Source organism: Nyctereutes procyonoides, unplaced genomic scaffold, assembly GCF_905146905.1.
Source record: "Nyctereutes procyonoides isolate TBG_1078 unplaced genomic scaffold, NYPRO_anot_genome, whole genome shotgun sequence".
NCBI lineage: Eukaryota > Metazoa > Chordata > Mammalia > Carnivora > Canidae > Nyctereutes > Nyctereutes procyonoides.
In genome coordinates this window covers 5,709,523-5,735,346 of record NW_026575029.1, presented here as the reverse complement: position 1 = coordinate 5,735,346, position 25,824 = coordinate 5,709,523, and the positions used below count along the sequence as shown (strand labels likewise).

Below are 25,824 nucleotides of genomic sequence, written 5' to 3'. Positions count from 1 at the left end.
GTGGTGTTAGCCTGCTCATAGCTGCCCTAACAGCCAAGGAAAAAGTCTCAAAATAAAAAAATGAATGAGAGAGAAAATCAAGCCCAAATAAAGTTTGAAACTTGTACTCTGCTTAGGAAACTGTAGTTTCCCCTCATTCATTTTAAAGCTTAAGGAGAAAGCATAAGGTGGCTTCAAAGGGTGACACTGCATTGATAGATAAATACTTTGGCTCTGTTAAAAATTGTATTGAGTGACTAGTATGTGTAAGATGCTTACAAAAATAGGGATCCCTGGGTGGCTCAGTGGTTTAGCACCTGCCTTCGGCCCAGGGCATGATCCTGGAGTTCCCAGATCGAGTCCCATATCAGGCTCCCTGCATGGAGCCTGCTTCTCCCTCTGTCTGGGTTTCTGCTTCTCTCTCTCTCTGTATCTCTCATGAATAAATAAATAAAATCTTTTTTTTTTAAGAAAAAAAAAAAGATGCTTACAAAAATAAAATATACTTGCCTCTCCTGCCAAGGAGAACTCATAGTGGACCTCACAATCGAGTAGGTGTTCAGTTAATTTATAGAAGAGGATCTAAGTCTGGAGTAACTGTAGCCTGGCACATTTATCTTGTCTTTGAGTTACTGGTGTGATGATTTCCATGAAGCCAGTATTTGAATCCTGGAACAAATCCTTCTTTGTAATGGGAGAGCCATTTAGCTGTAGAGCTAGAGCTAGGTCCCAGGCCTCCTTATGGATAGCTTGGACTTCTCTCTGATTTCAAATGGCCTTATTTACATACTGTCTGGATTTGTCTCCCAATCTTAAGCTGTAAAACTTGCAAAGGGCATTATGACTTATTGTGACTTTTTTGGATAATATCTGTGTTTTATTCCTTTTTGTTTCCTTGAAGATTTTAAACATAGCAGTGCAAACTCTAGACACAATCGAGAACAAAAGGGAATTGCCACCTAGACAGGTCTCCACTTGTGCTTGGGGCACCGAATGTGGACATACATGGTTTGATGGAAGGAATCACCTATGCATTTATTCTGGTCTGTTGCAGGTTAACGAAGCCCTTGTCATTTGCTGATTGTGTTGGGGATGAGCTGCCGTGGGGATGGGAAGCTGGGTTTGACCCACAAATTGGCGTCTACTACATCGATCACGTCAACAGTAAGTTTTTCTTTTCTTTTTTTTTTTTTTAATTTACGATAGTCATACAGAGAGAGAGAGAGAGAGGCAGAGACACAGGCAGAGGGAGAAGCAGGCTCCATGCACCAGGAGCCCGACGTGGGACTCGATCCCGGGTCTCCAGGATCGCGCCCTGGGCCAAAGGCAGGCGCCAAACTGCTGCGCCACCCAGGGATCCCAAGTTTTTCTTTTTTTATAAAATCAAACATAGCAGAAAAGTAATCCCCCCAAATCTAGAATCCTACAAAAGTGTTAAGACTCTACAAAGTGAATTTATTTTATTTTATTTTATTTTAAAGATTCTTTTTTTTAAAATTTATTCATGAGAGACACAGAGAGAAAGGCAGAGACAGAGGCAGAGGGAGAAGCAGGCTCGCTTGGAAAGCCCAATGAGAGACTCGATCCCAGGATCCCGGGATCACGCCCTGAGCTGAAGGCAGATGCTCAACCACTGAGCCACCCAGGTGTCCCTGAATTTCTTTATTTTAAACCCCATTTTCTCAGTGACTAATATTACCTGAAATACCCATTTTGGAATCTAGGGCCCATATGTAAATTGGTCTTATGGAGGCAGAGGCAGAGAAATGAATCTGCCTGTGCCTGGTAGGGGTTAAGTTTTCTTGAGTACAGCTGTGGGGGCCGGTGAAGACCATGAGCTCCTCATCCCATGATCACTGCCCTTCAGGTTGGGATTCTTCCTTTTCTTGTTCTTGCCACGGACAGAATTGGGTGTGCGGGGCATGTGTACAGCGAGGTCCAGTGGCTGTGTGTATCAGATCAGAACTCTAGAAGATGCAGCTGTACCATGGAAAAGACCTAAGCCCTTGTTACCCTTATTTTGGTTTGGTTTCCTGATTTCTTTGTGTTTGCAAGGGAAGCACCTCTCACTTTAACAGCTTTTTAATCATTTAGATCGCTGAATGATAAGGCTAGGACAGAGGATTACTGTGGCCATGAACAACTTTGTAAAACATACACCTTCGGCTCAAGTCATGATCTCAAGGTCCTGGGATTGAGCCCCATGTTGGGCTCCCTGCTTCTCCTTCTCCCTCTGCCCCTTCCTCTGCTTGTGCACACTCTTTCTCTCTCAAATAAATCAATATGATCTTAAAAAATATATAGTACTCTTTAATATCTTTAGGAATAATATCATTATAAAAAAATATCTTCCTTGATGCTTGGTAGTGATGGCTTGCAGCTGCCTTTGTGTAGGCATATGATAAAATTTTTGAGAGGCACAAAAAGCCCAAGTGAATAACAGTGATCTCTTAGAAACCTCAGGATGTTATATATAATATATATATAATATGCTCACAGTACTTATATCAGATTTGAGAAAATAACCTTTCACTGATTCTCTGTCAAAGTCTTTTTTTTTTTTCTTTAAATCTGTGCAAATACTCACTTCCCAGGGTGATGGGAAAGAGTTCCAGAACTGATGGGACTGCTTCATTCATGCCTGAAATCCACAGAGGCTGAAGCCATGGGGTGTGCCCTGAGCTGGGGCAGAGGGCTTTGTGCCCCCAGGTGACCTGGTGGGAGGCTCCAGTCCAAATGCGGTTGGGGTTGGGCTGTAGGACTCGCTTCCAGCAGTTCACACTGCAAGGAGGGCCTCTGCCGGGGAGGCCACCAAGAGTGGATAATAAAATGCTCCCCCCCAAACCAATGGCAGCCAGCGAGCCAGGCAAGAGGCAGTTGGGATGTATGGCATGGTGAATGTTACACCATGGTGGGCATGCAGGAAGCATAGTGAGTCACTGTGCGCTTGAGGGCTGTAAAATTGTCTGATTTTCACAAGTAGATGGGATGGAGAGATCGAAAGGAGCAAGGACTTAGAAGAATTAAGTCAGTTTCTTGGCGAACACAGATAGCTAGTCACCTGTTACAATAGAACATCTGGTTCATATAATTTGGGAACCAGCTTTCATGCACACACTAGTTCAGCATAACTACATAACTAGTTTCTGTACCATGTGATTAGGAATAATGTGACTTTCGTGTAGAGATATCTCTCCCTGAAAGTTTGTACAAATTCCGTGAAGAATTCATAATTGCAGATTTTAAAGTTAGCTTTCATTTTTGTATTTTCTAGTAAACCTTTCTTGGTTGTATTATTATATGTGGGTTTTATTGCTTATCCATGATTGACATCCAAATATTTTAAAGTTTTGATGGAAGGGACAACTTCTGGTAAAATTCAGTTCATTCTGAACAGTTGTAACGCCTTATGTCATCGCAAATAAGTAATTCAGTGGAATATCTGGAATCTATAACTATTTAAATCTCACTTTCAAACAAGTTTATCTGTTTTTCTTTAAATAATATTTGCGGAAGCAGAAACAAGCCTCCCTGTTCTGGTTCGACAGCACAAGCTCTCACGGCACCAAAATGAGAAGATTTAAGTCAGCTTCCCTCTCACTACCTACAGATTTTCAGGTTCCTAAAGCCACCTTTAGGGCCTTCCTTCCTGTCTCAGTGGAAGAGGAGTTCTCCTGGATGCCCCAACCCCTGAGAACCCTCTTAATAACTTTCTTTATTTTTTTTAAGATTTTATTTATTTATTCATAGAGATGCAGAGAGAGAGAGAGAGAGAGAGAGAGAGAGAGAGGCAGAGACACAGGCAGAGGGAGAAGCAGGCTCCATGCAGGGAGCCTGACGTGGGACTCGATCCCGGGTCTCCAGAATCATACCCTGGGCTGCAAGCGGCGTTAAACCACTGTGCCACCGGGGCTGCCCTCTTAATAACTTTCATATCCCATCCTTTTCTCCTCTTTCATTTCCTTAATGATCATTTCCTGGTTTTAAAAATTTCTCCCACCATTTCTTTATCTAGTGGTTCTTTTGTCTTAGTTTTTAAACACTGGAAACTCTCAAAATGAAACTAAACCAAATCACCAAAAGAAACAAATAACATCTATCTCCCCAAACCCCACTAATCTGTACTCAAACCTGCCTTTCAGCACCAGCTGTGGCCCTGTGTTTTCTCCTCCCCCCGGAAGCTTCGTGAACCTCACTGTGTCCACTGTTCTCCATGTTGTCACAGAGACTACCCTTGCTGGGCTCACCTGAGACCCCACAAATGGCCACATCCAAACAACATCTGGGTCTCATCTTCCTTCATCCAACAGAGTCCCTTGTCACTGTGGGTTTCCTCTTGCTCTTTACTTCCTTGGATTTCATGATACCTTCTATTGTTTTTGTTTGTTTGTTTGTTTTTACCATTCCCAGCTGCTCGTGCCCTCTTTCCTTTTTGCCTGGCCCTGGTGTCAGGATTTCTGTAGCAGCCTTCTGTTTGCAGCCTGCACATCCCCTTGGGTGATGACCTCAATCACTTCCCAAAGCCGATGGCTACCAAACTTGTCACTTAAGTCTTGTCCAGAGTTCCAAATGCATGCATTTGATTTTACGATGCGGCTCTTTCCCATCTGCCCCCAACAGGCCTCCACTTGCATCCCCTTCTCTGGCCTACCCTGGCACTGGTGGACGTTGCCTCTGTGCTGTGTGCTACCTGGGCTTTCTGTCTCTCTTTGCAATGGTTGGTTCTAGCCCTGAGCACTGTCTGCGCAGCCTCTGGGCCCTCCCTTGTGGCCACATCTGTCTAGGGCCTCTCTGCCCAGGCCTTGCTGCTTCCCTCAGGCCCTCTCTGGCACCCAGCCCTCCACCCTCAGCCCTGCTCCCATTCCAAATGAGGTGCCCTGTCCAGGTATTTATGTTGTGCTAGGCACATAGGAATTTTTAAGAACCATTTGTCAAAATGCACTTAAATTACTTATTTGTATGTTTTCTTCACTAAATCGTGAGCTTTCTGTGGACAGTGACTGCATCTTCATTTCTTTATCCTTGGGTACCTAGTATCATGATAAACTCTTAAATCTTAGAAGGATGGAAGAGCTTTCGTGTTTAACTCACATCGAAAGCTTTCTGTTTGTTTTTAAAGAAATTAAAGTTCAAGTATAAATTATGCTTCAGAGAGTACCCTTCTGAATATTTAAAAACTTAATTATTAGAATACAGGTTTTTAAGCCTACCGTTTTGCTTTAGTGCAATAATTGTATCCCAGTGGTCTGATGGATTTACTGTGCCCTAAAGTGCCCAAATTACCCACAGCAAGTAGTTTTCCCACTAAAAAGAATCTGGTCCATTATCTCATTAATCTTAAAGACATTCCTGTGAAGTAGTTTAGGGAACAAATGGTATTATCTTCTCATAACAGCTGGTCCACACATATGTTGTGTCTTGACATTGTATAGTTTCAGCATTATTTTCTCTTTATTTACAAAAAAATGAAATAAAGGCTGTTTAACACTATTTCTGTATAACACTATCTAACACTATTAAATATTTAGAAGTAAAAGATTTGACCTTGTCAATGAGTATTTAGGCCTTAAGTGTTTTATGATAGGATTCCTTAGTGGGTTTGTGTGGAGTAGGGGTATAGATATTGGTGGGGGAATATTTATAACTAGAAGGTAATTATGAAGTACTATTTATGAGGTTTTGATATCACCATAAGCAGAAATAAATAACTTTTTTGGTAGCTTTAGTTGTACCTTAATTTTTTGGTCTTTCTTTTGGTAATGGAGGTCTCCTTTACATAAAAGAAAATGCACAGATTTTAAATGTGCATTTCAAAGAATTGTGGCAAATGTATAAATCTTTTGTAACTGCCACTCCAGTCAATATGCAGATATACAATATGCAGTATCCTGTCCCCTTCCAATCACCCCTTCCCCACCGCTACAGGTTGTTCGGATTTCTATCACAATGGCTTAGTTTTGTCTGTCCTAGAACTTCGTATAAACTGAGTACATTCAATTCTATGGATGGAATCTTTCACTGAGCATATTTTTTAAAAATAGGCTACTGATACTGATACAACATCGTGGATGAATATTCATAGTGCCTTTATCTGACAACGAACCTGTATCTGAATCATATAAAGAACTCCTGAAAATTAATGGGAAGAAGATAAACAATCCAATTGAAAAAGGATCAACCACCTTAGACACTTTGTCAACTCTCCTTTCTGCCATCTTGCCCCCCACTCAATCTCTGGCTCCCGTGGGGCCTCTTTCCCTGATATTCTAGCAAGTAAGATGGCAGCTTTAGCCTCACCACCCTATGAATGCTCCTCAGGACGGCCACTGTCTTAGGATAGAGTGGAGAGCACATTAGCCTGCAGAGGGATGGGGCTGCCGCCATACCACTGACCACCGACCACCGACCACTGACCACCATTGCCTGCCATGGAGTTGCAACTCACCCCTGGGGTTCTCTGGGTTGGCAGTGGGAGACTTGGCTTGCAGCACCCCCTCGGTCCTATGCTATGACGAGAGTGAGTGGCTTCTGCGTTGGAGCTCTTCGTGTCCACATCCACTCGCAGTAGCTACGGTTATAAGAAAGACAAGAGGTGAGGGAGGTATGAAAAAACCACAAACTAGGACGATTGCTATAGGATGTTCTGTTGAGTTGCGCCTCTGCAGCCATCCTTGCCCTAACTTAGGGTGTGGCCGCTTCCTTGGTTTCGTGTGCACTGTCCTTGGTGCTGGTGGTGTCATCGCTTGGTTTTGTTTGGCTGTCCTTGGTTTTCAGTGGTAATGGGTGGGAGAGATTGGAGGACGTGCACTCACTCCATATGACCCGAACCGAACTCCTCTGTATTAGTTTTGAAGCAACCCATGTTGTGTTGAAATTTGATGGGAATTCCCCAAGTACGTGTACTATTCTATACGGAGCTGTCTCCTTTAGAAGAAGGGAAGTAAATTTGGGGCCCTCTTATTTCGTCCTTGTTTTATTTTCATGCTTTATATTTTCCTAGCAGGATAAACTATTAAGATATTTTGTAAAGAAAAATCTTAGCCACTTAAACCACCCAAGGAAAACCAATGATGGTGGTGGTGATACTAATGTTTAGTGAGAATAATGAACAGTTTTTAGTATCGCGAATCTATGGGATGATCTACATGTTTCATATAGTTGTCACTCCGGGGGTCTAGTCTCAGTCAGTCACTGTAGTCCCTTCCTTCCACCTAGATGGAGGGTGACGAAGATGATGGCGCCTTTCCTTCTGCACCTGAAACCTTCCTTCCTGCAGACTGCTCCTTCTCCCTCACCTCATTTGCCACATGTTGAGAGCCCCCACATCTTGTCATCCTTGAAGATGCGACCTCACCCTCATCCCCCAGCATGCTGTCCTTTATCTCCACCACTATTATTCTTTGCTGTTACCACGGGAACAACTCTCCTGCCTCTGTTTCTGGCTCTGATTGTCAGACATTTCATTTATAGGCCATTGCTACCTGTTTTGCCCTTAAGGCTTCAAAACAAACGAGTACAAAATGGGATTCTTCTGTTTTCCCTTTGACTTGATTATTTTTTGATACATTATGGTTCTTGTGATTACTAAATTGAAAAATTTAGACTTGTTTTTGTCAGTTCTTACAGATTTTTTTATCTTTGATATCAAATTTTCTCATTTAGCCACTTGTCCCCTGCTGTTTTCCTAATTCAGATCCTCATTACCTTGTGCCTTTTCTTTCCCTTTAAAAAAAAAATTATAGAAGTAATATATGTGCATAGGAGAAAATGAGAAAATATAGATAAATAAAAGGAAGAAAAATATTATCCATATTCACGTAACCCAAAGAAAACTATTCTGAATCTCCTAGTGTGTATCCTTCCAGACTTCTTATATTGATACACATACACACACAGTTTTAAATACATTTTTATACTTCAAGTGGGATTATATTATACATATGGTTTATAAACTTTTCTCGCTTCACATAGCTTTCATCAGAAAACTTTCTGCACAGTCCTATTACTTTTGTAGAGTTAGTAGAGTTCTGTATAGACAGTAAACCTCACATTTCTGTTAGATAACATTCCTCAAATACAACTAAGATCCTTTCATGGCCTTGCTTAGAACCTTTGTGGCACACCATTGCTCACAAAATGAATTTTGTATTTATTAACCTGGTGGTCAAGAAACCACAACCTACTGCGACTACTCTTGGAGTACCAAGGAAGAAATGAGACAATACAGGAGAATGTGGGAGGGACCACCATTGGGCTGGCAGGACAAGGGAGGAAAAAGAAGTGCCCTCTCCATCGTGAAGGGCGTAGTCATGCCTGCCAGAGACCGTGCTCTGAGCTGATAGCTAAAGGATGATTTAATTAACTAGGCCTGGCGAAGAAGGAGTTGGGGTAGAGTTTGGAGGGTGAGAGAAGATTACCTTCCTGGGAGAAGAGAGACCACAAGTTAAAGCCACAGGTCTAGGGAGGCCAAAGAAAATAGGGCTGATGAAAGAAAGAAATTGAGTGCAGCTGAAGGCTGTGTGTGTGTTTGTGGGGACCCGGGAGGTGGCCGGAGAAGTGAAGGGGTTAGGTCCCTGAGGGTCCATTGTCTGGAACCTTTGAAAGCCCTGTTCCATCACTGCCTGTTCCACAGAACCTTCCTTTTGCAGCCAGAGACAACCTTCTGTCTAAATTGCCGTGGCACTTAGCCATTCTCCTGTCAAGGCTTTTATCACTTTTTACTGGACGAACTAATTGTATTTCCTTTAATTCACATGTCACAGTTTCTTCTGTAGTTTGTAAGTTCCTTGGAAGGAGCATCTGGTTTCCCCCATATTGCATGTAGTAGATGGTCAGTATTGGTAGAAGGAACAACAGATAATAAACCCAGTGGATATTTTCTAAGAAGAAAAAGAAGGACAGCTCCTCATACTTGTTCCACCCATTCTTCCCGAGCACAGCAGAACAGAAATAGGCATGACAGACAGGTATCATATTCCTTTCAAGAACCTAATGGCATCTTCCTCAATAAGCTCTCGTAACTCACAGCAGGTTTGCCATCTGTTGAGTTCCACATCTGAAGCCGTCGGATTGTGAATTCCCTTCAGGTATGGGACATTTCCACAGACATCATGCAAATTATACGGTTTTCTGAGATCACCAGGGCTTGATACCAAAATACCACGTTGTTATAATACACTTTTTTTTTTAGTATTTACATTTAATAAATCGTCTTCATAAATCCACTCAGCAAATATAACCAGTGGAGGTGAAGCGCAATCCTGCTTTATGAAGCCTTCTCCTGTGGTGCCTGTGGGAACCCCCTTTGGTAGCTCACGTTTGCATCATGCAGTGTTTCAGAAATGTAAACGTGCTCACTGCAGCTCTTGTAGCACACAGTATAAACCAGCCAACTAGAGTGTTTCTGCTGATCTATCCAAATAAATGCTGATCATTTATTATTATTATTAGTAGTAGTAGTACTATTTTGTCCTTTATTCATTTCTGTGTCAGTCTGTATCACCCTCAGTGTTCTGTGACAGTTTAGCCGTTGACAGGTATCTAATGGAAAGTATGCCAGTTTCCCAATATGTAGGGAACAGATGATTGGATGAAACCTCTGAAGGTATCGAGAGAGAACTAGGAGTATGTATCTTACTATAACTATTGTAACTTATAAAAATTTTGCATTTTTCATATGCATTTTGAGTTTATATAATCCCTTGAATTGTCTAGTTTATTAGTTACGTATCTCACTATAACACATTATCTCAAAACTTTAGTGGCTCAAAGTACATTTATTTATTATCTCCTGGTTCCTGTGTGTTATGAACCCAAGCAAGGCTCAGCTGAATCCTCCAGCTCACGGTCTTACAGGCAGGCTGTCCTCAAGGTGATAGCCAGGCACGACTGGAGAAGGATCCACTTTCATGCTCACTCACGTGGTTGTTGGCAGGATTCAGTTCCCTGTTGGCTGAGGGCCAGCAGCCCCCCTCATTCCTTGCCACGTGGGCCTCTCCATAGGACAGCTTACAGCATGGCAGTTGGCTTCATTACAGCAAGAAAGCCAAGGAGAACCAGGGAGGGAGTCACAGCTTTTTGTCATCTGGTCTTGAGTACCGTCCCATCACTGCTCTCTTGTTTTCATTAGAAGCAGATCTCTAGGTCTATGCTGTATTCAGGGAGCAATGATACAAGGAGGTGAGGATTATTGCAGGGCAGCCACAGTTAGGAAAACTTTTTTAAGACCATAAATTTCGGGGTGCCTGGATGGCTCAGCGGTCAAGTGTCTGTCTTTGGCTCAGGGCACAGGGAGCCTGCTTTCACCCTCTGCCTGTGTCTCTACCTCTCTCTCTGTGTGTCTCTCATGAATAAATAAATAAAATCTTAAAAAAAAAAGAAAAAGGAGTTAAAGCTGGCAACTTTTTTTTAAAGCTTAAATAATCCAAAAAATTCATTAAATTCTAAAAAACAAAACAAAACAAAAACAAAACCACCTAATATATTTTCAGAAACCACCCAGATTGAAGATCCACGAAAACAGTGGAGGGGGGAACAGGAGAAGATGCTCAAGGACTACCTCTCGGTGGCTCAGGATGCTCTCAGGACACAGAAGGAGCTTTACCACGTGAAAGAGCAAAGACTCGCATTGGCCCTCGATGAATACGTACGATTAAATGATGCCTACAAGGAAAAGTCAAGTTCCCACACAAGCCGTAAGTATACCATGTGCCTGTTTAGACTGTGGAAATGGGGACCAAAGTGTAGATAAAAGAAGGCCACTTGGGTCCCAGTGGAGTTTTATTCTGAGTCCTGCCCCTCTCTAGGCAGAAAGAGCCCCCGTGAAGGCACGAGGGAGTGAGGGCACCCCACAGACCTCTCAGCAAAACCCCTTGACTCCATTACAGGCAGAAGTCCCCCACCCTCATTTGTGGATGATGAATCCCTTCTGGTTTTTGCTCCTTCCTCTGCCTGATTGCCTTTTATTTCTTTACTTTTACCTGTTCAGGTCAAGGCAAGTGACTTGGCCCTCTTTGTCCCTCTTGTACAATATTTTGGCTGGGATGAATTTTCTTTTGATCCCCTCTCATGTCTCATGTCTCAGAAACTGATTCTCTGGAGCTGGTTTGGCTGAAGAGGCAGTTGAGATGGGCTCAGAAGTTCTACCTAAATTATAAATTTCAGGGTAACGCACAGCTCTGATAAGCTGTATGTGCCGTGACGTCCTCTAAGAGTTTATATATAGATATAAAATCCAGAAAATATTAAGCTCCATGGTCTTTATGACGTTCCTCTTTCTTGAGTTTTTATTTAAAAAATTTATAAAGATTTGAAGATTACTTTTTATATTTAGGTATCTGATGAATGACAATAAAGGAATTATAAAGTAAGTATCCACAGAAGCATGTAAATCTTGCTTTTAGCATTTGTAAATTCCAAACCAAGAACTAGTTATGCAACTTGCAAAAGTTACTTTCTTTTTTTTCCTTTTTTCTCTTTGAAAAGTATTCTCAGGATCTTCATCCAGTACTAAATATGATCCCGATATTTTAAAAGCAGAGATCTCCACTACACGATTAAGGGTAAGATTTTTTTTTTTAATTTGTGGTTCTACATTTAACGTGTGCACAGAATCCAAAGGAGATAGAAGGGGCTTTGGTGACCACCTGTCCTCTCCATTCGGTGCAGGGACCTCCTCTACTTTTTCCCAGGAGGCTGGCCTTTCTACTTTTGTTACTGCATGTTCAGAGGTGGAGAGCGTCTTTGTCATAGAGGCACATGTTCTATTACCCGGCAGTTCTATCTATTACCTGCAGTAGGTTAAGCATATTATATATACCCACGATGTTAAATATACTTATTTACTATAATATTAATTAATATTACATTTCCAATATACTTAGTGTATTTAGTATGTTAAAGTTCGAGTCTCAAGAACTCCTTCTTATCATGCTAAAATGTGTCTTCCAGGGTTGGGTATAATTGCTGTTCCACTGGATAGCCCGGTACTCACAGGCGTCCACATACCTTGTTCCCACGTCATTCCTTCTCTAGGGCAAAACTTTCTTAATTCCCCACACTTCCTCCTGGATTGTTGCCTAATCTTTATCCTAAATCATTTTGATCAAACTCCGGCCAAGGCCAGAGCTTCTTTATCCTTGATTTTGGGGAGTCTTAAAGACTGTTGGTCAAGGAAATGCATTTGTGCAGCTGGTATCTTGGTCATGATCTAGATGATTACCATGACTCTCGAAGCCCCCACTGAGACCTGACATCCCTGAAGGTAATGCTGGCCTCATCAACACTGTCGGTGAATGTTTTACTTGGTGTCAATTTTGCAAAACTGGAATGCTGCCAGATGTATTATTTCATGGCTTCTTTTGAGCAACATTTTGAGATTCATCCACATTAGCCTTTATTGCAGTAAGCATTCCAGTTTTGTGCATGTACCATAAATTCTTTCTCTTCTGCTATTGATGTACATTAGAGTTTATTCCAATTTCTGGTCATTAAAGAGTATGTCTTAATATACATTTCTATGATACATATTTTTCTGGTGCACATAGGCACACATTTTCATTCGTTATGAAACCAGAAGTAGAGTGCCATATTGGAAGATTTACATGCTTCAACATTAGTAGTTGCTGACAGAGGGCTTCGGGTCTCTGACTTCCTAATATCTGCCCTTTAAAGCTTACACTACTTTCTACACATAGCTTTTGCCTTCGTCCCACAGATTTTGAATTTTATATTTTTATCATCAGTTAAAAATATTTTCTAACTCTTTATGATTTCTCATATAAGGGTATTAATATTTAAACAGTTGGGGGCTTTCTTATCGCTCTCTCTCTCTCTCTCTTTTTTAATGATTTCAGCTTAATTCTCCACTGTGTATTTCTCAGTTCTAAAATTTCTGTTGGATTATTATTTCTAGTTACTTGCCCAAACTCTGCACATGGATATGTAATTTTTGAACAAAATAATCACAGCTACTTTTAAATTCCATGTCTTTATTAATGAATGCAGTATCTAGAGTTCCTAAATATTGGATTCCTCAATTTGGTCTGTTTTTTTCCTCCTGATTGTTGGTCACTAGTTGGTCAAGCTTCTTGTAGCCGCTTACTTTTTATTAAGAACCATATGTTATGTATGAGAAATAGGATAATTTGAGGTTTGGGGTGATCTTGTCATCCTTCAGGGAGGATTAGTGTTGCTTCTCATGGGCAGCTGGGCAGGGGCAGGTAATTGTAATTGGGTCATGGTTCAAGCTCTCTGCAATGTGGCCTTTGTTCCTTTTCAGAGAGTAGGTCTATTTCCACTTTACTCTTTGTCTCAGGACAGAGCTCTTCAAAATCCCAGCTGAACTTTGGGCTCTTCCTGCTTGATGGAGACCAAACTCCAGATCTCCCCTCTGAGTCTCTCAGCTTTGTGGGTCCTCCAGGAGCCAGCTCTCTGCACTGCCGACTTCAGCCACTGTCTTCTCACAACTCATCAGCTTCTATTGTACACACACGTGCCTCAAACAGAGACCCCAATTATGGATTTCCTAACCTTTTGGGTCTTTAACACAAGTTCCTGCTACCTTAATAATTCTCCAGTATCTTCATAGAGATGTTTTTTTCCTTTCTCACAACTTCTCTATTTGTTCTCAGAGGAAGAGTGCAAGAAAAGTTTATACTTTTGGAAGCTAAACCTCTTTTCAGTTCAGATTTCTTGGTTTAATTCATGAAAACAGAAATAAAAGGGTTCTGGATCATTCTCTCAGAAACATCTGTCCAGCGCATCGCGGACCCTTTACTCTGTCAGCCTACTCATGTGTCTCTACGTTTCTTGAGAAGAGCATGGCATGGCTTGTCAGGTCCCCTGTTGTACCTCAGTCTATACATTTAACTGATTTAAAAAGGGGGAATGAAAGTATTTTGTTAAACCTTAGTCTCAGTAAACTTCAGTTCTCTCTGGAGCTATGCACTTCTCAGGAAACTATTAAGTATTATGATAGGCCTTTTGAAACTTTAACAGTTTTTCACAGTTCTTATCTTTGTAAAATATATTGTATATGGAATAGCCACAATAGGAATAGTCTTTTGTTCTTTCTTTTAGGAAAGATAAAGAGACTTTAAAATTTTTTTAAATTAAATTAATTTAATTTTTTAATTTCACTCTATGTTAACGTATAGTGAAACTAAAGAAGAGGTTTAAAAACAAAAGCATCAGGTGTATCTCCTGCAAATGACCATTCAGAAAAAAATGAGGTCCCATCACAGTCGGGAGATTCCCAGGAGATCCCAAGTGGTCTCATTTCCCAGACCTGTCTCCTGATGCAGCAGAATCTCCTAGATAAAGCCTATCTTATACTAGATTTTTTTTGTACTCTTACTATCAGAAGCCTGTACTTTGTATATATATTTCATCACTGTGGGATGGTAAGGAAGTGCTTCCCTCCAGAGGAGGTTGTAAGACATTCATAGAATGAAAGATCAATGAAAGATCAGAAGTGACGCTGTCTTCGTCTCTTTCATTAGTGAATAGGTGCTTGTTTAACACTTCTTGTCAGGGTAAATGCCTTTTTATTTACTTATTTATTTAAATTTATATATATATTTATTTATTTTGGTAAATGTCTTTTTTACTGATGCTCCCATAGCACATTGACCCTTGTGGTACCTGTTGCTGTTGTCGTGCTTTGAACATGGGGATCAGATGATGCCTTCTCTCTGCTGTTTGTACACATTTTGGCCGGGTAGCACTCTGAGAACGCCCCAGCCATTCAGAAGAGGATAAGTAGGTAACTTGGCAGAGTCTCATAGATTTTGATAATCTGGCCTTTCTTGGATTGCCTACCCTGTAGAAATCCCTGTGTTGGCTAGGCCCTTTCACAAATTAATGGTACAGAAATAATAATCCACGAATGAACTAATAACTCATTGCTTTGGTGTCTCGAGTACCTGCCTGCGTTTTTGGTCACTAACAATTTTTCACGACTAGCCAAACACTATCTTCATCCTCATTATTTCGATGTAACAATATTAGTCGATGTCCTTCAATTCTTTTACCAAATTAGAGCTAGTTGGTCAAGTATTGGGGAACCAGGTATTTAGGAACATCTGTCTAAAACACCTGTTTTATAATGTGGTCATAGGTATTGGTGACGACTGGGTTTTCTTCTTGGTCAAGTGGGATAATACTACTTCATGGCGTCTTATTTCTCATTACTGAAATGGTAAAGTGAATAAATTAATGCTTTTTATTAATACACTCATAACTTTTAGAGGTAGTATTTGTGTGAGAAAATGTGTCTTAGGAAGAAGAATGTAAACACTTTTTACTGCGAAATTTGTTATTTCTACAGTGAAGTCCATTATTTCTCAGTAAACTGGGAAAAAAACTATTTCATTTATTCATAATAGATACTTAGACCATAGCCTTCTTGGGATAGAGAATGGAATATCTAATACAAACCAAAACTTAATTTCAGCTGGTATTTTTAAAAATGTATGCTTTATAACAAATATTCGTGATAAAAGCTCTCAATAAAATGGGTTTAGAGGAAACATACCTCAACACAATAAAGGCCATATATGAGAAACCCACAGCTAACATCATACTCAATGATGAAAAACTAAGATCTTTCCCATAAGGTTAGGAACAAGACAAGGATGTCCACTCTCACCAGTTTCATTCAACATAGTACTGGAAATGCCAACCATAGCAATCAGACAACAAAAAGAAATAAAACGCATCTAAACTGTTAAGGGAAGAAGTCAAACTTTCCTATTTGCAGATCACATAATACTACACATAGAAAACCCTAAAGACTCTACCAAGAAATTGCTAGAACTCATAAGTGAATTCAGCAAGGTCATAGGATACAAAATCAATATATGAAAATCTATTGCATTTCTGTACAGTAATCATGAATCAGCAGAAAGAGAAATTAAGGAATCAATCCCATTTACATTACACTAAAAATAATAAAATACCTAGGAATAAACTTAACCAAGGAGGTAAAAGACTTGTACTCTGAAAACTACAAAACATTGATGAAGGAAGTTGAAAATGACACAAAGAAATGGAAAGACATTCCATGCTCATGGATTAGAAGAACAAATACTGTTAAAATATCTGTGCTACCCAAAGCAATGTACACATTTAATGCAATCCCTATCAAAACACCAACAGCATTTTTCACAGTAGTACAATCCTAAAATTTGTATGGAACCACAAGAGACCCTGAATAGCCAAAGCAATCATGAAAAAGAAAAATGAAACTGAAGGTATCACAATTCCAGACTTCAAGTTATATTACAAGGCTATAGTAATCAAAACAATATAGTACAGGCACAAAAATGGACAAATGGATCAATGGAACAGAATAGAAAGCCCAGAAATAAACCCACAGTTATGTGATCAATTAATCTACAACAAAAGGGACAAGTAGGGGATCCCTGGGTGGCTCAGCGGTTTAGTGCCTGCTTTTGGCCCAGGAAGTGCTCCTGGAGTCCCGGGATCGAGTCCCGCATCGGGCTTCTGGCATGGAGCCTGCTTCTCCCTCTGCCTGTGTCTCTCTGCCTCTCTCTCTCTCTCTCTCTCTCTCTCTCTCTCTCTCTCTGTCTATCATGAATAAATAAATAAAATATTTTTTAAAAAGGGGCAAGAATATTCAATGGGAAAAAGTTTCTTAAACAAACAATATTGGGAAAACCGGACCACTTTCTTAGAGCATACACAAAAAGAAGCTCAAAATGAATTAGACATGAATGTGAGACTTGAAACCATAAAAATCCTAGAAGAGAACATAGACCGTAACCTCTGACATCAGCTGTAGTAACTTTTTTTCTAGATATGTCTCCTGGGCTAGAGAAATAAAAGCAAAAGTAAACTATTGGGACTTCATCAAAATTAAATGCTTCTGCACAGCAAAGGAAACAGCCAATGAAACTAAAAGACAACCTACTGAATGGAAGAAAATGGAATATCTGCAAATGACATATCTGATAAAGGGTTAGTATCCAAAATATATAAAGAACTTAGGCAACTCAGGATGTCTGGGTAGCTCAGTTGGTGGAGTGTCTTGCTCTTGATTTTAACTCAGATTGTGATCTTGGGGTCATGAGATCAAGCCCCATGTCGAGCTCCACACTCAGCAGGGAGTCTGCTTCTTTTCCTCTCCTCCTCCCTCTACCTCTCGCCTCACTCACATGCTTGCACACACTCTCTCTCTCAAATAAATCTTTTTTAAAAAAAGGAGAACTTATACAACTCAGCACTAAAAAACCAAACAATCCTACAAAAAAGGCACAGAAGACATGAACAAACATTTCTCCAAAGACATACAGATGGACAATAGATATGAAAAGATGCTCAACATCACGCATCATCAGGGAAATACAAATCAAAACTACAATAAGATAGCACTTCACACCTGTCAGAATGGCTGAAGTCAACACAAGAAACAAGTGCTGGTGAGGATGTGGAGAAAAAGGAACCTTCTGGCATTATTGGTGGGAATGCAAACTGGTATAGTCACTATGGAAGACAGGATAGAAGTTCCTAAAAAAATTAAAAATAGGTTCTGTGCCTGCTGGTGGTGGCCGCATCACTGTCTGGTAGAGTTGTGCATTTGGTAGCTGCATCTTTGGGCTGAGATGAACTGTACTCTTGACAGAGGTCAGGGAAATAAGCCAGAGCCATGGCCAGTACAGTCGTAGCAACTGGACTGACCTTTGCTGCTGCAGGGTTTGCAGGTCATTATGTTTTGCAAGCCATGAAACATACGGAGTCTTAAGTAAAACAAGTTTTTCAATGTCTACCAAAATATGCCTTCAATGGCGGCTGTTACAGAGATGATGGGCTTGAATCCAAAATGATGAAATGAGAGGCAGCATTAATACTAGGCATAAGCCCTATTGCCAATAAAGGAAAAATAAGAGATGCTCATCAATGAATTATGCTTTTAAGTCACCCAGACAAGGGAGGATCTCCTTATATAGCAGCCAAAATCAATGAAGCTAAAGATTTACTAGGAGGTCAAGCTAAAAAATGAAGTAAATGTGTGATGGATTTTAGGATCTTGTTAGATTATGTATATGAGTGCCAGCTTTTTACAATAAGATGCCTTGCAGCTATAAATACAGAATAAATAAATCTCTACCCTACAATCCAGAAATTACACTACTGGGTATTTATCCAAAGAATATGAAAACAGTAATTTGAAGAGATATATGTACCCCTATTTTACTGCAACACTATTTACAATAGCTAATATATGGAAACAGCCCAATTATCCATCAATAGATAAATGGATAAAGAAGATGAATGGATAAAGAATATTATTTAGCCATAAAAATGAACAAAATCTTGCCATTTGAAAAACATGGTTCCATCTAGAGAGCATTATGCTAAGCAGAATTAGCCCTCAGACAAAGACAAATAGCATAGTATTTCATTCATAGGTAGAATTTAAGAAAGAAATGAACAAAGAAAAAAAAGACAAACAATAAAACGGATTCTTAACTACAGAGAACAAACTGATGGTTACCAGAGGAGGTCAGTTGAGAGAGGGGTGAAATAGGTGAAGGGGAATTAAGAGTCCACTTATCTTGATGAACACTGCGTAATATATAGGATTGTTGAATCACTATATGTACACCTGAAAGTAATATAATACTGTATGTTAAATACACTGGAATTAAAACTAATAATAATAAATTTTAAGCATAAAAATTTTAGACATTTATACTCCAAATTACATATAGATGATATTTGGTGAAGAAAATAGTTGGTGAATATTAGATTAAAGTGAAATAAATGTTGTAAGTGTAAAAGAAAATCCTTAGAAATACGAATGTCTTTGAGAAGTTTATTGAGCACTATAGCATATGCTGTGATACAACTTTTAATTTAAAAAAAATAATAATAATAGTAAGGCCCCTTTGGTTAAACTATTTGTATTCTACTCCAAACACATGACTAGTTGGTGATCACTGCTGTAATAACAATGGACTATCATTGTTCTCAAATATATTTACTCACACATTGTTAATATGAATTCCCTTTAATTATTTCTAGCAATGGTGATGGACTTGGAAAAGTCAACTATAATCTTACCTATTTGCAATCTTGTGCCTAGATTTAAAAGAATGGCCGTTGGATTAAAGTTTAGTTTGTCACTGTGAATGGAGTTAACTCATGTGTACATCAAATTATGACACTTTAACCAATAATGTAACTAACCAAAAATCCTAGCAGTGTGCTTTGAATGAAAAGAAATATGCCTTCTTAGAATATAAATTGCTGCCAATAAGGCTTGTCTCTTGACTTGACTGAGAGGTGTCTTCACACTACATTTAAAACTTAAATGAGTTCTTCCATCTGTGACTTACCTGATTTCAGTGTGCTGAAGCAGAGAGGGCACTACTAACCCACAGCACCAAACTGTTTATTAGGTAAGGCTGTAATTCCTTTAGGATGTTCAGAAATGGGTTTGTATTGTAGTTTGTATTGGATTAGGAAATAGTATACTGGTCTTACTTAATCTTGAGTGAAATGGAGAATGGTGTGACTTGACTTACTCATACTTGCTAAAAGAGAAAAAAAGAACAAGACTGATGAAAGAGAAAAGGAGAGAGTACTCTATTTAATACAAGAACTGGGATTGTCTCCGTTATATGTGCTAGTAACTTGAAACAATTAAAATTCACAGCACAGAAGGGCATTTTTTCCAAAAACCATTTTCAAACCTTGAGTAAAGTGACTTAACATTTAATCAAATTTATTAATTTCATAGTATTTTCTTTCTCTCTCTTTAATGATTTTGGTCTCCTTTTCTAGCTTTGAAGGGTACCATCCTACAAGCTAAATAATATTTACTTGAAAAGAAAACCTTCATTGACACTGTGTTGTTGGGGAGAAGATGTTTAGTTTCCTCTCATCTAGATAAACAACCATATCAGTTTCTCTGGCTATGATTTTTGACCTTCTCCATCTTCATTCATAAACATTCTTAAATCCACAATGCTGATGGCATATAAAACTAAATGCAATTAACTTCTTTAATGGGAAAGGACATAGTCTAAAACAGATAAGAAAATAACAATTCATAAATAATCAATTTTAAATAATTCTGTAAAACCTACAAAACACATTCTTTCATTTTTGAAAGGCCTTGGGATTTAAGCTTTGTGGAACTATATGCGATAAAGATATTATAATGAATATATTCAAACCAATACTTATATTCTGATACTTTTCCTTGATACATACACAACAAATACATTTACCTAATATGTTTGTATTAAATTTTGAAAGAATTAGTCTTGTGATAGCCATAACAATGAAGTAGTGAAAAAATATCTATGCTATATGTATTTTGTAGTCTTTAGTATATTTTCATATGTATGTTAATTTCTAGAGTTGAGAATGGTAGACATAGTACTGTCAGCTTCTACTCTGTCAGAGAACTAGAATCTGAGGGATCTCCTTCAAGGTACAGAAAAAATAGAATTGTATGATTTGAGATTAGCAGTTAGATCCCAGATTTAGATTTGTCCTTTTGGAAAGATAAAGGAAGATTGATGAAATAGGTCCAACAAGGAGATATTTTGCCTAAAATGCAGGCGATTGGAATCATACAAATATCTTTCAAAAGCTTGAAATGGCTTGTTTCAGCCTGGGAAGAATTAGCTGCTATAGGAATTGTCTTCCAACAGCAGACAAAGAACTGGACACAATCTATAAAACAATGCCTGAGATCATACCATCTCCAGTGCAGAGAGGACTCAAACATAGTCTACTTGTGTGCCTGAGCTGAAGAGTCAGCAGAATGAAGTTCAGTGAAGTGAAAGTGTTTGGAATTTGTAGGAATCCTGGAGAGGAGGATGCTACAGAGAGAGAAGGAGCAAGAGAAGGCTCTGGAGATTTCTGATGCAATCTCCTCAAATCTTTGAGTAAACATGGTATAAAATACAACAAAAGTGCGGAAACAAAGCAGTAGGACAAACAATTCTCAGAGCTCAAAGGACTAGGTATAGTTTCTGTCTATAAACCAGAATGGAGAGACCTCATATGTTATGGGGCAGAAGAGAGAGACCTTGGTAGTAGAGCCACATTTGTCTAAGACTGAAGGCTGCTCTGGAGCTGCCATAGCAAAAATTACAAGCAAACCTTGAATGGATCACGTTTATTTAAAACAATTTAACTGTGTGCTGGAAGAAAGTATAGCACTCTAAAGAATACATGAAAATTCAACACCAATGAAGTAAAATTCACAATGGCCAACATCTAATCAAAAATTTTCATTCATGTTCAGGAATGAGAGTAGGGAGGAGAGGCAGAAAGAGGGGGCATCCCCAAGGGGCATAAGGAAGCTTTCAGGGGAATGATGGATATATTCTTTATCTTGATTATGTTGGTTTTGTGTGTATATACATATGTCAGTATTTGTCAAACTATAGTTTAAGCATACTCACTTCATTATATGCCAGTTATACATCAGTAAAGCTGTTAAAATTGCTGAGCATTTGAAGAAGCAAGAAAATATGACTTATAACAAAAACAAGAAGTGACATTTAATTAGCAGGTAAACATGTTAAAAGGTATTATACACATGCTCAACAGTAGAAGAAAACACGATGAGAGAAAAATAAAGATATAAAAGATCAAAATGGAAGTTTTACAGATTAAATATACAATATCAGAAATGAAAAATACACTTATTGAGAACAACCTATATGCTGAGTAAAAGGATCAGTGAATTTGAAGGTAAAGGAATAGAAACTATCCAAAATGACTTACAGAGATGAAAAAAACCTGAGAAAAATTTAAAGCACACCAGTGTCCTCTAGCACAGTATTAAATGATCGGATATATATGTTAGAGTTCCCACAAAAAAGCGAGGTGGTGGAAATCACAAAAAAATTGAAAAAATTAAAACTATAAATCCATAGGTATAGGAAAGTACTCCAAAGCAGAATAAAAACAGAGATCATATGAAGGTATATGATGATTAAATTGCAGAAAATCAGTGATAAAAAAATCTTAAAAGCAGCCACAGAAATTAGACAGTTACATATGAAGGAACAAAGATAGTAACTACAGCAGATTCTCATTAGAATCTATGCAACCCTATAAGGCAGTGAGGTGATATCTTAAGATTACTAACCAAAAAAATGTCAACCTAGATTGCTATACCTAATGAAAATATCTTTCAGAACTGAAGGCAAAAACAGCTCACTTCGAAAATGGGCAAGGGGTTTTAGCAGACATTTCTCCAAAGAAGATATGCAAATGTCCCATAAGCATATGAAGAGATGACAAACGTCACTAGTTATTAGGGGAATGCAAATCAAAGCCACAATGAGATATCAACCTCACACCCATTAGGAATTTTTTGTTTTTAAAGGAGAAAATAACAAATATTGATGAGGATATGGGAAATTGGAACTCTTGTGTATTACTAGTAAGGATGGAAGTTGGTACAGCCACTGGAAAACAGTCTCTGCCATAGATTTTTCTTTTCAGTTTTTGGGGGAAATTACTAAAAACATGAAAACCATTCTTAACTCATGAGCCATAAAAAGTTAGGTCACAAAATATATTTGACTTACAAGTTGTCATTTGCTGATCTCTGCTCTGAGAAACCACTGAGAAAATATAGATATTACTAAAAAATGGAGATAAAATGGAACCATCAAAAATATAGTTAATCCAAAAGGAGGCAGGAATAGAGGTAGAAAGGATAAAAGAATATATGTGACAATTAGAAAACAAATATAAAGATAGTAAATTTAAACCCAACCATACCAAAAATTACACTAAATGTAAATGGTGTACATACTCCAGTTAAAAGGCAGAAATTATCAGAATGGTTAAAATAGACTCAACTTTATGATGACTGCAACAGAGCTATTTTAAATGTGAAGACCCAGACAAGTTAAAAATTAGAGGAATGAAAAATATCTACCATAAAAATACAAATGCAAAGAAAGTTGGAGTTGTCATATTAATATCAAAGTTAAACTTTAGAATAAGGATATTTTTACCAGGGGTTTTATAGTAATAAATAAGTCAGTTCATCAAAGGACATAAAGATATATGCACATAACCCTTCAAATACCTGAAATAAAAACCAATAGAATGAAAGTAGAATGACTAAGTCACAATTACAGTTGGATAGATATATCAATATTCCTCTCTCAGTAATTTATGGACTATATGGACAGAAAATCAGCATACTTGTTGCAGGTTTTTTTTAAAGATTTTATTTATTTATTCATGAGAGACACACACACAGAGAGAGAGAGAGGCAGAGACATAGGCAGAGGGAGAAGCAGGCTCCATGCAGGGAGCCCGATGTGGGACTCGACCCATGATCGCACCCCAGGCTGAAGGTGGCGCTAAACCACTAGGCCACCGGGGCTGCCCCAACTTGTTGCAGTTTTGAACAATACCATCAACCTGACCTAATCAACATTTGCAGAACACACCATCTAAAACCAGCAAAACAATATTATTTTCAAATGTAGGCACAATTCACCAAGGAGAACTTACTTGAAGCAATGAAGAGAAGTCTCAGTACATTGAAAGGAATTGAATTCAAATGGAGCATGATTATAGTGGAATTAAAGTGGACCTCAAAAACAGACCTACCTGGAAAAACTTCCAAATACTTTGAAATTATTAGCATATTTCTCAATAATTCATTGGTCAAAAAAGAAAGCAAAGACTGTTCTTTAATATTTTGAACTAAATGAAAATGGAAATACAAAAAAAAAAAAAATATGGGATGTAGTTAAAACAGCACCTGAGGGAGGTCATTGGAAGATGGGAACCCTTACTCATTACTGTAGGAATGCAAGGTAGTACAACCACTTTGGAAAATAGCTTAGTGGTTTCTTATAAAAAATATACACTTGAAAACATATATATACTCACCCAAAGACTTGAGTGTAGTTACTCACAGGATCTTTATTCTTACTAGCCCAAGCCTGGAAGTAACCTAAATGTCTATCTGTGAATGAATGGGTAAACAAATTGTGGTTGATTTGTAAAATGCAGTTTATGGTTTATCCATAAAAACAAGCTAGTAATAAAATGTGGATGAATTTCAAAAGCAATATGATAAGTGAAAGAAGCCCTAGCCTGGAAAGCCTGCTGATTATATGCCTCCATTTACAGTTGACCCTTGAGCAACATGGGCTTGAACTACCCAGGTCCACTTATACATTGACTTTTTTTTTTATATAAATATAGTACAGAACTCTAAATGTATTTTCTCTCCCTTATGATTTTCTAAGTAACATTTTCTTTTCTCTAAAAATACTGTTGTTGTGTAATACCTCTACAAAACATGTTAATTGACTGTTAGTGTTATTTGTAAGGCTTCTGGTCAGCAATAGGCTATTAAGTTTTGGGGGAGTCAAAAGTTAAACACATATTTTCAGCTGCACAGGGGATCGGTTTCCCTAACCCTTGGTTGTTCAATGGTCAGCTGTATATGGAATTTCTTGAAAAGGAACAACTGGCAGAAACTTGGCAGAGGTGGTAAAGAAGTTAAGTGGGTCTCTGTCCCCACAGGCCCCAAGCAACAACTAATTTATTCTCTGTCTCTAGATTTGCCTGTTCTGGACATTTCATGTAGTTGAAATCCAACAATATGTGGCCTTTGTATTTGGCTAGAACAATATTTTCAAGGTTCATCCATGTCGTAGCAGGTGTCAGGACTTAATTCTTTTTTCCTGCCAAGTGATGTTCTTTTGTTACAGACATCCCACATTTCATCTATTCACTCATCAGTTGGTGTTTATTTGGATTGTTTCCACTTTTTGGCTACTACAAGTGTTTATGTGGACATATGTTTTCATTTTTCTTGGGGAAATGCCTATGAGTGAAATTCCTGGGTTATACAGCAACTTACTGGCTTATTTTAATTACTTGCAGGGATCTAGCATTGACTCTCTATATTTTTGTTTACAATGTATATCTCCAGGTAGTATAGTTCATAAATATTTCTTGTAATTTTTTCCAGGGGCTTTTCTTATTGTTGCTAAAGTTTGAGTTTTTAAAAAAATATATACATTATATTCAGTCATTTTGTTTCTGATGCCGAATCCGCTTATTAGTCATCACAAATGGTTCCAACAGCAGGTGGAGTTCTGTTTTCCTCTGTTCTTTAGTAAAGGCAAAAAAATTTTTATTATTGATCCTTTATCTATATGGAGCTGATTTCTCATTTTCTCTAAAGGTGACTTTTGAGATGAGGCAAAGTGGTGAAGACTTTACAGTGAGGTGCAAATGATGGTGAAGAGAAAGATTCCTAGAAGGAGTAGGTTGACAGTTGCCCTTTCTTGGTTTGCCAAAGGAGCTCTCGGCAAGACAGTAGAGAAAGTGGTGAAAAGGGAAGGTAGTCATTAGTAAAATACCATTTTTCTCATTATAACTTTAATGTTGCAAAGTTCATTTTTAGGGCAAACTTCTGAAACCTGCCTGTCTTGTGATCCTTCCAAAGTCTGCAGATTTCTGGAATTTACTTTTCTTTTATTGTCGTTTCTTTCTCCTTCTTTAAAAAAAAAGAAAAGAAAAAACGTATTACACTAGGATTGTAAGAAATGGTAAGAAGCTCCATGATTTTCAGTCATAGTCATCACATTTAATCACAGTATCTCCCTGGTTTTCAGAAATAACTTTAGAATCAATTTAAAATGTCAGCTGCTTTAATGTAGTCAGCATAGAAAGCAGGAAATGTGCAAAAGCCATGGGTCTCTTGCCTCCAATTTGATACTCTAGGTTATGAGATTTGATTCCTTAAAAGTAAGTCTATAAAAGTAGACCGTTGGCTATGGCAGAAAGTTGAGTATGTAAGAGTAAAAA

The 25,824-nt window shown here is 38.5% G+C and overlaps 1 protein-coding gene and 1 pseudogene across 1 annotated transcript in view; both read left to right on the top strand.

Moving 5' to 3' along the window:
* Positions 1–25,824, top strand: part of WWC2 (WW and C2 domain containing 2) — a 204,768-nt gene that overhangs the window by 102,206 nt on the left and 76,738 nt on the right. Inside the window, exons 2-4 of the mRNA XM_055315697.1 lie at positions 1,034–1,143; positions 10,470–10,673; positions 11,464–11,540. Coding sequence (XP_055171672.1) covers positions 1,034–1,143; positions 10,470–10,673; positions 11,464–11,540 — 391 coding nt within the window. The remainder of the gene's footprint in view (positions 1–1,033; positions 1,144–10,469; positions 10,674–11,463; positions 11,541–25,824) is intronic.
* On the top strand, positions 17,648–18,023 carry LOC129503552 (mitochondrial import inner membrane translocase subunit TIM14-like; annotated as a pseudogene).